The sequence below is a fragment of the Mchenga conophoros genome, linkage group LG10 (genome assembly GCF_057382185.1).
Source record: "Mchenga conophoros isolate Kocher_MC1m ecotype Shallow Benthic linkage group LG10, M_conophoros_male_GT1.1, whole genome shotgun sequence".
NCBI lineage: Eukaryota > Metazoa > Chordata > Actinopteri > Cichliformes > Cichlidae > Mchenga > Mchenga conophoros.
In genome coordinates this window covers 22,324,147-22,338,413 of record NC_140535.1, presented here as the reverse complement: position 1 = coordinate 22,338,413, position 14,267 = coordinate 22,324,147, and the positions used below count along the sequence as shown (strand labels likewise).

At 41.1% G+C, this 14,267-nt stretch overlaps 1 protein-coding gene across 1 annotated transcript; it reads left to right on the top strand.

Annotated features, from left to right (window-relative positions):
• Nucleotides 1-8,452: 8,452 nt before the first annotated feature.
• On the top strand, nt 8,453-14,218 carry stc2b (stanniocalcin 2b). The gene is made up of 4 exons (XM_085289390.1): nt 8,453-8,687; nt 10,502-10,644; nt 12,739-12,950; nt 13,193-14,218. The coding sequence occupies exons 1-4, from the start codon at nt 8,552-8,554 to the stop codon at nt 13,530-13,532; spliced, it is 831 nt and encodes a 276-aa protein (XP_085145516.1). The 5' UTR covers nt 8,453-8,551; the 3' UTR covers nt 13,533-14,218.
• Nucleotides 14,219-14,267: the final 49 nt, after the last annotated feature.

The following is a 14,267-nucleotide window of genomic DNA, read 5'->3' as shown; positions in this document are numbered from 1 at the left end:
GCCACACGGAGCAGCGCGAGAGTAAAGCATGAGGGAGGGGCTAATAATCGGCTCAGTCTTTTTTAATGATCGTTGAAAGCCCAGATCGTAATCGAGATTAAAATTCGATTAATTGAGCAGCCCTATATGTACAATATCAACAGTTTCTCCCCTATTTCCTCTTTTCTTCCACCCATCTTTGTCTCTCTGCCTCGTAGAAAGGAGACTCCTGAATCTCCTTCCAGGTGCTCTTGGCTCGTGAGCCAAAGCCAACCAGCTGATCATCCTCAGAGGCTTCTGCAGCAACACTCACTCTGCTGGTCTTGCAGTTCAGAAGAGTCTTTATCTCTGTAAAGCTGAGGGCATACTGTACAAATGAATGCAAGCTCTCCTTGCCATGCCCTTCTTCCACAGAGGTCCCTGCAGCCTCTTCCTTCTGGAGATCTTTGATCAGGTACATGGTGTACCCGACATCCTTCCCCAGAAGCCACCGGAAAGATTTCCCTTTATACTTTCCAAACTGCAGCATGTACTCTCCCTGCACTTCCTTCATGTCAGACTCATCCCCTCCTCTCTGATAGATGACAGTCAGAGCATTCTGATGTACAGCATCCTCCCTCACAGGTGCAGACTTGTCCTGCAGTTTGGGGTCATTTTTAACGGGTCCTGGAGAAGGTATCCAAGTGGCCCCTTGCGGAACACCACAGAGATTTTCCCTGGATATGGCGCAACTTTCTTCTGCATCTTGATAAGCAGTGAAAAAATAAACAATTATATTAAACAAAATTGATTCCAAACACAAACAAAGACATTTCAGGTTATAATCTTGCTGCTGGGTTTACACAGCAGGATGCAGGAGAACAATAACGAGACTCAATTTGAAAGAACATTGACAACATTTGCGATAAAAGTGTTTTTTCCTCCAGGTATAACAAACTGTTCTGTCTGTAAATAAAAACCTTTCATGGTTGAATGATTATTGGCATATCTGCAAAATTTGTGGTAACTGCTTAGTAGTCATGGCACATAAGAATTGCTGGTAGATTAACAACATATATGTATTTAAGCTATCGTGTTTATTCATACACGAGTGGGCATTGCTCATGTTAGAGATATCAAAACAGACTTTCGCATTGATAAGGTGACTGACCATTACAACATGAAAGCAATACATTTTTTTAAAGCAGGTTCAGTCATTTAGCATGTCATCTCATAACAAGACACTTATTGGTTATTTAATTGTACCACATTATAGTAATGTCAGTGTCACAGCAGTCGGAAACCTACAAAGTTTATTTACTGGCAAAACACGTCAATGAAACACGCAATTTATTTAAGGATCACGTTCATTCATTTTTTACCGTGCCACTTTACAACAGTAGATAAACTCCCACCGTCTTTAACTGAGCGATGGATGCTTCGTAAATGCAATCGCAACACGCCTGTTACCTGTAATATACACCTTTAAATGTATTCTGTTGGTTTACTCTTATTTCAAACGACGTTTCTTACCTTTGATCAATGAATGAGGAGCGTTGGGATGTGTTGCGAGCGTTGAGTTACTCGTTTTCTCTCCCGAAACGTAAAAGAGGAGATTTTTTAAAAGTGCCGCCGCATCTCAAACTCGCAACAGCGCCGGAAGACCGTAGTGGCCAAAAATATATTACATCCGTGGTGGTTTAGCACTACCATAGAGAATGAATGGGAAACGGTTTAGGCCGTTTAGCTAAAGGGTTCGATTCCCCGACGGGGAGGCAATATCTTTTTATTCTTAATGTTAAACGTCAGACTGTGACATCCTTGGGAACGTCCTCAACTGCTTAATGTTTCAGGTTTCCTTGAACAGACTCAGGAATTAAACAATATTCAAACACATGACAGTTACTGAACTTTTCTAAACCGTAGCTTCAAAACTCTCCCTGGACAGCGCTTTGAGTGCTCAGGTAGAATAGAAAAGTGCTATATAAGAACTAATCCACCTACCATTTATCGAAACTGTTTCCAATTCGTTCTCTTTGGGAGTCCTAAACCACTACGGATCTAATATATTTTTGTCCACTATAGTCTTCTGTGCACGGGCTGTCACCATTCCCAACATTTATACTGCTAATCGGTTGTGTTAATTGAAAATCGTTGCCAAAAAATGCAGCAGTGTATGTGTGGTACATACATAAACCATGAATGGTTATTCTGTACTGGAAAAACACCATCAAAACTATAGGAGCAAAAATTGAAAAAGAACTCAAACATGTTTTTTTGTCATGTGCATCATCAGCATCCAAGTTTATGCAGCAGTGTCCCTTCCTCTGGGATTCTTGTGCTTACAGTTTTCATTGAAGAGAAGCCCCGTCACTCTGAAATCCTCGATGAACTCTGGCTTTAATCCTAAAGTCAGTCAGTCGGCTTAGTGTGTGAGTGTGTTTGTGTGTCACTGCGGCTAATATTATTGATTTTACTCCTTGTTTTCGGCAGGTGACTGATCCACACGCTTGCACCATGTGTATGTTTGCACTGTGTAAGATCCATTGGTCATCCTCCGCCATCCTCCTGTCTATCAATACAGTACTTGTGATACGTGTGATCATCTATAGATGTTCAACTGAATCATAAAAGAAAACATGTTTACTTATTGATCTCTAGTAGAAATCAAAGCAAAAGAAGATAAACACGACAGAGATGTAGAGCTAACTGGAACATCTAACCTCACTTTAAGGTGTTTTGATGAAACAATAATGATTAAAAATAAAAGCTTTGGCTGAAAATATGACTTTATTGAATTATATTATGGCTACATTAGTGACATAAATTAAAAAATGCAGTCATTGTGGTTTGGGACATTTAAAACCAGTTATATCATCCCTGAAGTTGTCCAAGTTTTGTAACCTATTGTACAAAACACATACATAAACATCTTACATCTAGTAGTGAGTCTGATTTGTGTATGCAATGAGGCAGACATGTATCGTGTTTATCATGAGAGTGCAAGAACAAGAAGGCCCTGCATACATACTATTTGCACAGCGATGTGTGTGCACTGGTGTTGTTTTGAACATGCGAGTGTGCATGTTTGTTGTTGGCAGTGAAGGGTCATTGTGTGGGTGGTCACCACAAGTTGTGGGAGGCCGAATCAGCTTGAAAAGTTATGAAAATAGTCTTCAAATGTCCAAATATTACCCCGTGTGAGAGGATGTCTTCTGCATGAACACACACACACACGTTCTGTCCTTTTTTCCTTGACCTCCTGCTGCAACGCACACACAATGTTTCTCAGTCAGTCCTGCTGAAGGCCACTTGAATGCAGTGAAGATGAAGCTAAGCTGCCAGTAGTTGAGCAGTAGAGTGAGAGTAAGAGAGATGAGGTATTTGTTTAGCTCGTATGGAGACTCTGATGAAACTCCGAGTCAAAACATTTAACCACAACAAATAGAGTGCAAGATGAGAAAAACACGACATCGGAGGCTGGTCTTTATTCAAAATGTACCATCTGATTTTTTTTTTAGGAATTAAATTCATTGCTTAATATTTTAACAAGAAATATAAATTATGGCTCATAGCACAGACACACATGAGTGGGCGCGTACAGTTAGGTCTATAATTTTTTTCACAAAGACATTGGTCCGTTGGATATAGGGTTTAGGGAGAGAATGACTGCAAATGATTTTCAAACAACCTTTTAAAACAATCCAGTTATGTTTGTATGTCTGTACGATTACTTTTGAGCCTCTGGAATGGCTGACTGTGTAATAAAATATTCATAGTTCCTAAACAGTTAATGAAATACTTTTGTTAAACTGCTTAAATTAAAGTTGCAATTCCACGTGAAAGGCCAACGCAAAGTGGTGTACACGTGAGAAGTGGAATTAAAATCATACATGATTCCAAACATTTTTTACAAATAAATAACTGAAAAGTGGGGTGTGCGTAATTATTCAGCCCCCTGAGTCAATACTTTGTAGAACCACCTTTCGCTGCAATTCCAGCTGCCAGTCTTTTAGGGCATGTCTCTACCAGCTTTGCACATCTACAGACTGAAATCCTTGCCCATTCTTCTTTGCAAATAAGCTCCAGCTCAGTCAGATTAGATGGACAGCATTTGTGAACAGCAGTTTTCAGATCTTGCCACAGATTCTCGATTGGATTTAGATCTGGACTTTGACTGGGCCATTCTAACACATGGATATGTTTTGTTTTAAACCATTCCATTGTTGCCCTGGCTTTATGTTTAGGATCGTTGTCCTGCTGGAAGGTGAACCTCCGCCCCAGTCTCAAGTCTTTTGCAGACTCCAAGAGGTTTTCTTCCAAGATTCCCTGTATTTGGCTCCATCTTCCCATCAACTCTGACCAGCTTCCCTGTCCCTGCTGAAGAGAAGCACCCCCAGAGCATGATGCTGCCACCACCATATTTGACAGTGGGGATGGTGTGTTCAGAGTGATGTGCAGTGTTAGTTTTCCACCACACATAGCGTTTTGCATTTTGTTTTCATCTGACCAGAGCACCTTCGTCCACATTTTTGCTGTGTCCCCCACATGGCTTGTGGCAAACTGCAAATGGGACTTTATTGTTTTCTGTTAACTGCTTTCTTCTTGCCACTCTTCCATAAAGGCCAACTTTGTGCAGTGCACAACTAATAGTTGTCCTATGGACAGATTCCCCCACCTGAGCTGTAGATCTCTGCAGCTCGTTCAGAGTCACCATGGGCCTCTTGGCTGCATTTCTGATCAGTGCTCTCTAGGGCTGCCACGATTAGTCGACTAGTCACGATTACGTCGACTATCAAAATCGTCGACGACTGATTTAATAGTCGACGCGTCGTTTGAAGCTTTGTAAGATCACAAAAGACGCAGGAATATGTAGCAGGATTTAAGAGTGTAATAACGGATTGAAACAGAAGATGGCATGGCAGCACTGCATGTACAAGGATGCCAGCTGCCGTTAAACCCCGAAGAAGAAGAAGCTGTGTCCCAGAATTCATAGCGCGGCCCAGCTTAGTTTCCAACAATGGCGGCAGCTAGTTAGTTTTAATATTACTCTTATTATTCTTTCTGGGTCACAAAATAAACGTTTAACATATTTTCAGGCGGGAATGTAGCTGTGGAAACCTTAAATATCTGCTCAGTTTATCAAGACACCGCATATTTTCAAAAGCGCTCGACGTTTTCGGAGACGTCTGTTACCCACTAGCTCGATAGCTAGCCGGGGGCTAGGCTAACTAGAGCCGTGAGAACACCGGACTCCCGGCAAATCGTTTTCAAACCCACCGCCGTCTTTCGCTACTCAGGTTAAACATATGAGTCACTTAGATAACTTAAAAATGTTATTGTTTGGCTTTTTTTTTTTTTTTTTAGTATTTTATTTGTTCCTGAGTAAATCTGTTTGGCTGAGATTAAAGTTATAGTTTTTACACAGCTGAATAAACGTCAAGCAGACAACTGATTATCAGAAGTGTGAGATGCTGGAGAATCTACTCCGGTGTCCTGTTATATTTTAGATAGCAAGGAGTTTATTAAACTTCACCGAAACAAACTATCATCTTGTCTTTATTTTTAGTTAGCACATACCTTAAACACTTAAAGCTGTAAGCTAATGATAGTTATATAAGAGCAGATGCTGCTGGTGCAATAAGCTGTACGTTTTACGTCCAATGGATGATGATCTGATTAGTCGACTAATCGCAAAAATAATCGGTGATTAGTCGACTATCAAAATAATCGTTTGTGGCAGCCCTAGTGCTCTCCTCGTTCGGCCTGTGAGTTTAGGTGGACGGCCTTGTCTTGGTAGGTTTACAGTTGTACCATACTCCATTTCTGAAAGATCGCTTGAACAGTGCTCCGTGGGATGTTCAAGGCTTGGGAAATCTTTTTGTAGCCTAAGCCTGCTTTGAATTTCTCAATAACTTTATCCCTGACCTGTCTGGTATGTTCTTTGGACTTCATGGTGTTCATATTCTCTTAGACAACCTCTGAGGCCGTCACAGAGCAGCTGTATTTGTACTGACATTAGATTACACACAGGTGCACTCTATTTAGTCATTAGCACTCATCAGGCAATGTCTATGTTCAACTGACTGCACTCAGACCAAAGGGGGCTGAATAATTACGCACACCCCACTTTTCAGTTATTTATTTGTAAAAATGTTCGGAATCATGTATGATTTTTGTTCCACTTCTCACGTGTACACCGCTTTGTGTTGGTCTTTCACGTGGAATTCCAATAAAATTGATTCATGTTTGTGGCTGTAATGTGACAAAATGTGGAAAAGTTCAAGGGGGCCGAATACTTTCGCAAGCCACTGTAAATAAAAACTACAATCATTTCCTTTGTCCAACAAATTTTAGACCAAATTGCATCCACACAGGACTGCACAGGTTCTCCTTGATTTCCTGATATCCATCCATATCCATTTTTATATTGTAGTATTAATCTTTACTACAATTATTGCGAATCTATTTGGCCACGATGATTTTGTAGGAAAAAAATCTGTCCTGACAGCTGAAAGTTTTTGCAAAAATATATGTAAAAGGAGAGAGCTGTACACATTCTTAAACATGCATATGCAAAGGTGCCACTGCAGTTACTCTGACTGGTTCACGTCTGTTAACTCTGCAGGTTCGTGTGCAGCTAAAACTCACTTCTTTAAATTGTATCAAGGCTTAAAAGTAAGGGCATGACTGCTGTGAATGACAGGCTATTCATGTATGTATTCAGCTTTTCAGGTTTTCTGTTACACGTTGGGGTTTTTTTGGCTTCTCCTCCACCTTCCTGCTCAAATAACACGAGCTTATGGTTACTGTTGGTATAAAGTGTTAAAGGGGGTCTGGCTATATTGAATGATTTTACATGATATGAGCACTGGCGCTATTTTCTAACTGATATCAGATAGTGCTGGTGGATTTATTTCTCTTTAACTCTTTCCCCAATGTCAAAATGACATTTGACGACCTTGCCTGTTCTCTTAATGTAAAGTCTAGACACCTTAGTTTATCTCAATAAAGTTGTGGTTTGACCTCAAGTTGAATATTTGGTGGGTTTTTCCAAGGGTGACTGCATAGGCAGAGACCGCCCTCACTAACCTCTGATGCAAACCCAGTTATTTTGTTCCCTAAGTTTCAAAAGTTGCTTCTTCTAGGCTGACAGGTGTTAAAAAGTTGAAGTTGTTCTTTAATAGTTGATTAAACATTAGTTGAGTCTCTGCTGACCCAATTTTGATTGGCCAGTTGTTCACGGGAAGCAAACAAAAAACTTGATAATAGGTGGCAACAACACTTGAATGTGTAACTAAGTCTCACACAGATAAATATCTAAGTATTCTCAAATTAATCATTAAGTATTGCCTCCAGCTCCAGTAGTGTCTTTGGTGACATTAGGGTGAAATAATATGGAGCGATTACTGGAAGGTGGTCTGATATTCCTAACATGCACAAACTGTGCAGGTTATAGGTTTAGTATCAAAGATGTGAAGGAGAATTAACTATAGCTACTATATTTTACTTTAGATCAGTTTTGACTTGAAGTCTTGGGAATGTAAATGGAGGCTATGCAATAGCTCTTTTGTGCACATCTATATTTTCACTTTCTATTAAAAGAACTTCTAAAACTGTTACTTTAGAAGTTATTGCAGTGCACTGGTACTTCTACTTCTGTTTGCTCATTTTCTTTGGTTGTCAGTAAAGATGTAGCCATAGATCAACACATCACAATGTGGGACAATGTCTCAAAAAGCGGAGTGGGCTGCTGTGCAGTCTCAGCAGCCCACTCCGCTTGGACAACGGGTCATACTACCTGCGCTGCTTCTTAGTGCCTTTTGAGAGATCTATAAAAGATTAAGTATTTCGCGTGTGAAAGTGTTCCTGGATGTTTAGTATAAAAATGCTGCGTGTTTACGCAGAAGTTGTTTCACGCTAATATGATGTAGGAAAACTGTAGGATTTCCTCACAGTTGGAAAAACGCGGTGCTCTTTCAATGTGCTGCAGCCCGGGCGCGTCTGACACGTTCCTCATTGCACGCCTCTGCGCCTCGCCAAGAAAGCAGCTGCAAGCCGTCAAACACACCCCCGCAGACTCTGGAGGAACAAGCGGCCTCTATAAGAACATTTTCACTTCTGGGGAGAGCTGATGGGAATGGGATTCACTTTCTTTTGTGTGTTCGCTCAACGTGATCCTTCCCATTTCTGCCTGATCCCATTTCTGTCCTCCGTGGGTCCTTCTTCGTGTGTTTTTTTTTTTAACCAAGAAACCAAAAAAACCCCCGAAATCACTACTTGTCTCTTTTTGTTTTCAAATTCATGGATCTTCTGCTGGGGTGAGGGGGTGGAGGTTCCTCTTTTACTCTCATCAATGATAAACCTTCAGCTGCGCAAGTGCTGCGCGGTCACGGCGCTAGGCTGTGATTGGTGGAGACCCAAGCTCCAGCCTTCGTGAACGCGCCGGTCTCCTGCGGCTCTACATATATATAGCCTCGATCTCCTCGTCACAGAGTAAAGTTATTCAAAGGCTTCGAGCTCTAGCTGCGCGAACTTCTACCAAGAGAAGAGAAGAAAAGAGCACCGCACATACGCTGACTCGACCTCAGTGATGCCGGTGAACGCGTCCGCTGTCTCCACTGTGTTTTTTCTGCTGCTGGTGTGTCATGTGCTGACCAACGACCAGCATGATGTTCTGGAGCAAGAAGTGAGCCAGATGAGAAGGCGCCTCTCTTTGCAGAGCACAGGTGAGCCGCCACGTGCAAGTTTTCACAGGTCGTGTAACGGTCGCATTTAAGCGTCGGAAACTGCATTTTGAAGAAAACTTTACATGCCCGAGGCCCTTGTTGGCCCTAAAAAAGAGCTTGAGGGGTGCTACTTTTTTTCTCCCCCTTATTGCGCATTTAATCTCATTGTAAGACAACCTGTTGGCCGTGCGCGCCTCTCTAACCTCCTGTGCTGTTGGTGACTGTAATTCAATGCGCGACTCCGGTGGTTCGACCCTGTCCATGCACATTCCCTCTGTATCCCTTTCCCGGTGTTCTGAAAAACATCCTACTTTGGCAACACAACCTACCGTAAGTAGTTTATGCACATTTCTGCTGTCATAGTAATTCCAGCACAAAGTTAAGTTAGTATGACGGTTTGCCACTTAACTTTGCCCATCAGAGTATGCTTGTAGCTCATATTCATAAAGCCAAGACGGCTTGCCACTTAATTTTACCCGTTAAAGTATGCTTCTAGCTAGGATTGGGCGATATATCGAGTTTTTTAAAAATATATCGATATATTTTTATACGAGATAAGCTGTGTGACTATATCGTTTATATAGATAGACTGTTACGTTATAATTATATTCATGGAACTGCAAGTTTGTCTCGCTTTTCTCTCTACGTGTTACTCGGCCTCTCCTTCACTAACACAACTCCCCCTCCCCCATCGCTTCACCTGCAGCTAACGACAAGATGGACGCGGCAGCTATCAAAGAGGCGCTGGTCTGTAAAAAGAGAACATTTGGAGATTACTATTTTAGTGCTGCAGCGTTACACTCGTTAAAATGAGGTTAACGCCATAACTGTATTAACGCGACAAGTCTCCGTTAACGAGTTACCGCGGATCGCCCCGTGCGTGGGGCTGCACGGCGTCAACGCGTTAGCGTTGCGGTTAGCGGTTACCTCGTTAACGTGTTGACGCCGTGCAACTAGCACTAGTATTTTCACCATTTACAACAGCGCCATAAAGTGCAAAATGAAGAGTGTGTGTGAAACTGTGCTGTCTCCTGGCCCGAAACAAACTACCTTACATAACTCGTATACTGTATTTTCCGGACTCTAACCTTTCACTAAAATACTTTCATTTTCTCAAAAATCGACAGTGTGCCTTATGAATGAATTCTGGTTGTGCTTTTGTCTAATCTGTAAGGAAAGCTGATCAAAAAGTACTATCTAACATTTAAATGTCTAAATCCTCATATTTACATTCCGTACACTTACAAATAGGTTTCTGATAGTTGAGGGGCTCGATCCAAACATGATACTGTCGATACCAACGTGGATCCATATTAGCTCGACAGGATCGATACTTTGTTTCTATCTTAAGTTCAGTATGTAGCCCAGTGAATTGTTTTTAATACATTTTTATTTGTTTTGGAAATGGAAAAATGTATACCTCTCCAAAAACATGTGTGTCAAAATGTATGAAAAGCTGAAAGGTGTGCTTTGTTTAATTATTGTGGGAAATAAACAAACACAGTAATTTAGCGGTCATTAAAATGTGATCAGAATTTGCAAATGGATGATGATTCATCTACTAAATCATGACACACTCCTCTCCCCTACATAAGCTGCCTGTTTAAGTTAAAAGTATTATTATTACTGGCCCTGCATTTCCTTTGTGTTGGATTGATATGAAAAATTTGCAGTATGGCACAATACTAATTTCTGAAAAGTGAAGGCCAAAGGTCTGAGGCTTGACAGTGGATGTGTATTGTTTTTAATATTATATTATTTGGCACATACATTCACCTGGAAAGTTAATGCTGATCTCTCACTGTGTCTCGTAGCGGAGCTCCAGAGTTGCCTGTTGAGTTCAGCTGATGTTGGCTGTGGGATGTTTCAGTGTTTGAGCAACAACTCCTGTGAAATCCGAGGGCTGGACCACATATGTCTTACTCTGCTGCACAACGCTGGACACTACGACTTGCAGGTGAGGATAAGCCAGTGTGTCTACATTCATTCACACTCAAAATAAACTCATTAAGTCAGTTGTGGTGTTACGCCTGTGGGGCACTGACAGGCTGAGGGGAAGTTCAGAAGTTGCCTGGGCAGGGTTGGAGAAGGCATATCTGGATGCGTGTTTTTATTTCATTTAATCCCTTCCATCATTGCGGTCATTTGTGAGGAATGCTTGTTGTATAAGAAGCAGTGTATCGTTATGCATGGCAGCACAGTTACAGCACAGCGTGAGAGGGGAAGTGAAAGGAGAGAACAGGAACATCCTGTCCACATTACTAGAATAGAAATGTATGAGAAAATGATGCAGGCCTAATGTGTCCCCAGTTTGAGCAGAAACAGAAGATTATGTTCTTTGAAGATCTCTGAGTGAATGTACCTGATACAGATGGTCGTGGATTAAAGGATAAAGTGTTGCAGGAAACTTCTTCAGGGCTTCATGTTTCATAACATAAAGATGATCACCCAGAAGAATTTTGTAGAGATTTGCAGATCCCCTAAGACCCAATACGTGCCAGCAAAAAGCCCCCCGCAGCATTACAGAGCCACCGGATCCCCTCAATGTAGGGGTTGAGCATTTAGGCCTTTACATTCTTAGTGTGCACCACTTATGCTGGGGCACTTGTTGAGGGTATAGATGACAATCTGAAATTTGTTTAGGTCGGCACCACAGGTTCGTGTTTTGTTTTTTTTCTGTTTTCTTCACTGCTTAACTCGCAGATTCAAATTTGTCTTTGTACATGCACAGCCACCCTCTTATATCTGTTTTTCCTCACATACTGTACTAATGCGCTAGCAGCACCAAATGACCTTACTCCAGTTGAGCAGTTGGCCAAATACACTGACGATTGGGCGAGTTCACCAGCTGTCATGAAGATCTATGTAGAGCATCCACAGAGGTCAAACGGTTTTTGTGCCAGGCTGTCAACATGTTGTGGTTTGGTTTTGTGGTTTGTTTTCTCTCGCTCTCTACTGTAAAAGTGGATGAGGATAGTCTGGCTTTCAGAGCCTACCCCAAGCGTCTGTTAGAACTTCCAACAGTGTACAGAATGTAATTTAGGAAAAATATTCCTTTTAAAGTATACAAAAATGAAGTGAAATGCATTACAAGATATTTAGTTTACATACTCAAAAAGGAGTGTGAAGAAGTGGACATTTATTTAACCTCACCCCTTCTCTGTAAGTCATAAGTTATTTTTCAATACAGTTCTATTTACATGGTACCAAATAACAAAGACGGTTGCCTTGAGGCACTTTATATTGTGAGGTAAAGATCATACAGCAAAAACTAATGTTTTTCACAGAGCATTTGGTTTTCTGGTCTCTGGACACCACAGGTTTCAAATCATTCAAGTGCAGATTTTAGCTTTAATTCAAGGGATTTAACAAAAGTATTGCAATAGCTGTAGCGTTAGCAATTCAGCACAAGAGTTCTTCAATGCAAAGAAATGGGATATTCTTCAAGTCAGCAGGTTTTCAGCCTCTGAAGATAAAACTGAAATTAAAGAGCCACAAACGAGCTTAAACTGAAGGTGGCTTCAGTATAGGACTGACGTACCATCTGAAGGGAGGAAATGCAGCATCTGGTGATGTCTGATGGTTCTAGACGTCACACAGTCGGTGACTACAAACCATTTTAATCCAACTACTTAAAAAAAAAAAAAAAAAAAAAAAAAAATTATTTTAAAATTGTTACTTTTCAGCCTCTAAAAATCAAGGACTGTGTATAAAAATGGTTTTATTTCCTAAACAGTACTTCAGGTAAACCCCTTGATTTAAGGCTGTCACAAATTGTTTTTGTTTGCGTAGCACTTTCATAGAACTTAGACCAACTCAAAGTACTTTATAGATGACTGAAAAGATGATAAATCAAACATGGACATAAATAATAAATCAATAATAGAATAAAAAAACTAAATAGAAGTCTTTGAATCTGATAGAAAAGACTATTGGAAATAAAAACATGGTTGCAATAAAACATTATGTTGGGGGGGGGGGGGGGGGGAGAATCGTGTGTATGTATATAGGTTTCCCTGTAATCGTCCACTCACTGTTCTCCTTCTCGCAGGGCAAAGCATTTGTGAAGGACACGTTGCGGTGCCTGGCATTGGGGCTGCGGCAGCGTTTCAGCTGCATCAGCCGGCGGTGTTCGGCGATAAAGGAGATGGTGTGCGTGCTTCAGAGGGAGTGCTACACCAAACACCAGCTCTGCCTGGCACTGCGGGATCACATGGACACCGTGGAAAACCTGGTGCAGTTTCACCTAATGTTTCCCCCTGGGTGAGAAACACAAACTCACACAAATTAACTACTAACAGCCACAATTTTATTGTTTTGATAGATATGTGTACAAATAAATGCATTCAAAATTATGTCATTAATTGCTCAAATGGAAAAATGAATAAAACTGGGACATTCTATTGTTTTTGGCACTTCCTGTAAGTGACATTTTTTCTAAATGTACATTTGGACAAAACAGCCAAGTATTTATTGATGACCCTGATGTATTCGCATCCTGCCAGGCCATACGTGGAGCTGACGAACTTCCTGCTGAAGTGCGGAGAGGAGGTCAAGACGTGGGTCGGACGCCGTTTGCGTGAACAATGCGAGCAGTACTGGGGGTCGCTTTGCAGCAGCCTTGCCGGAAACTGCCCCCTCTGCCAATCCGATACCCTCAACCAAAGCACTTCCCCACCCACCAGTGCACCATGGCCTATCGCTGCTGGGGGACCCCTGCAGCAACAAACAGAGGCTAAACCAGAGGATGGGCCCAGGCTCAGTCATATAGACAACACAACTGAACCAGATTCAGTTGTGTCTGAGAAATCCAGTGTCACTCCTCTACAGACAGATGGAAACTGAGTACACAATTCTATAATACTAGCAGTAGTGGCTAAAAGTATTCAGTGTAGTAATGCATCATAACTTATTCAATCTGCTGGGCATTTGTGCTCCATTAAGGATGGAAGAACAATTATCTACCTCACTTCAATCTCACAGACCACTGCAGCTCAGCATCAGACGTACACACACACGGAATCAGTAGGTCAAGTGTAGCTCATGGCTCAAAGTCAGTATCCTGTTTACAAGCCCAGTTCCAAAAAAGTTGTGACGCTGTGTAAAATCTAAATACCATTAGAATGCATTATATTTTATTCAGTATTGAACATAGAAAACCCACCAAGTGTTTAAACTGGGACACTTTACTGTTTCATGAAAAACATTTGCTCAATTTGAACTTTTACACAGCATCACAACATTTTAGGAACAGAGTTATGAATCTGCTTTTGTATTTATGGAGAGTCATATTGTGTACCATGGAGAAACAGATGAGGTGCAGTGTGCAGAAAGGAAAGCACTCATAGGTCAATATGTGTTAGAAATGTATTTTTAATGTTCACTTGTTCACATTTCATACAGACCTCTGGTGTCGAATGCTGTGGGTTTTTTTTTTTTTTGTTGGTTTTTTTTTTTCTCCAATGGATCACAAACTCTGAACAGTTATTTGAATTTTATTAAAATAAAGTGATACTGATGAACAAACAGAAGTGTGTTATTTAAATTAGTCCTATCCTGTTGAACAAGTCTTTTAACAGC

Excerpts from the sequence above, each read along its gene's own strand:
- stc2b (XM_085289390.1), top strand. The coding sequence starts at position 8,552 with ATGCCGGTGAACGCGTCCGCTGTCTCCACTGTGTTTTTTCTGCTGCTG. Across the intron at positions 8,688-10,501 it reads CCTCTCTTTGCAGAGCACAG|CGGAGCTCCAGAGTTGCCTG; the intron begins GTGAGCCGCCAC and ends TGTGTCTCGTAG. Across the intron at positions 10,645-12,738 it reads CTGGACACTACGACTTGCAG|GGCAAAGCATTTGTGAAGGA; the intron begins GTGAGGATAAGC and ends TCCTTCTCGCAG.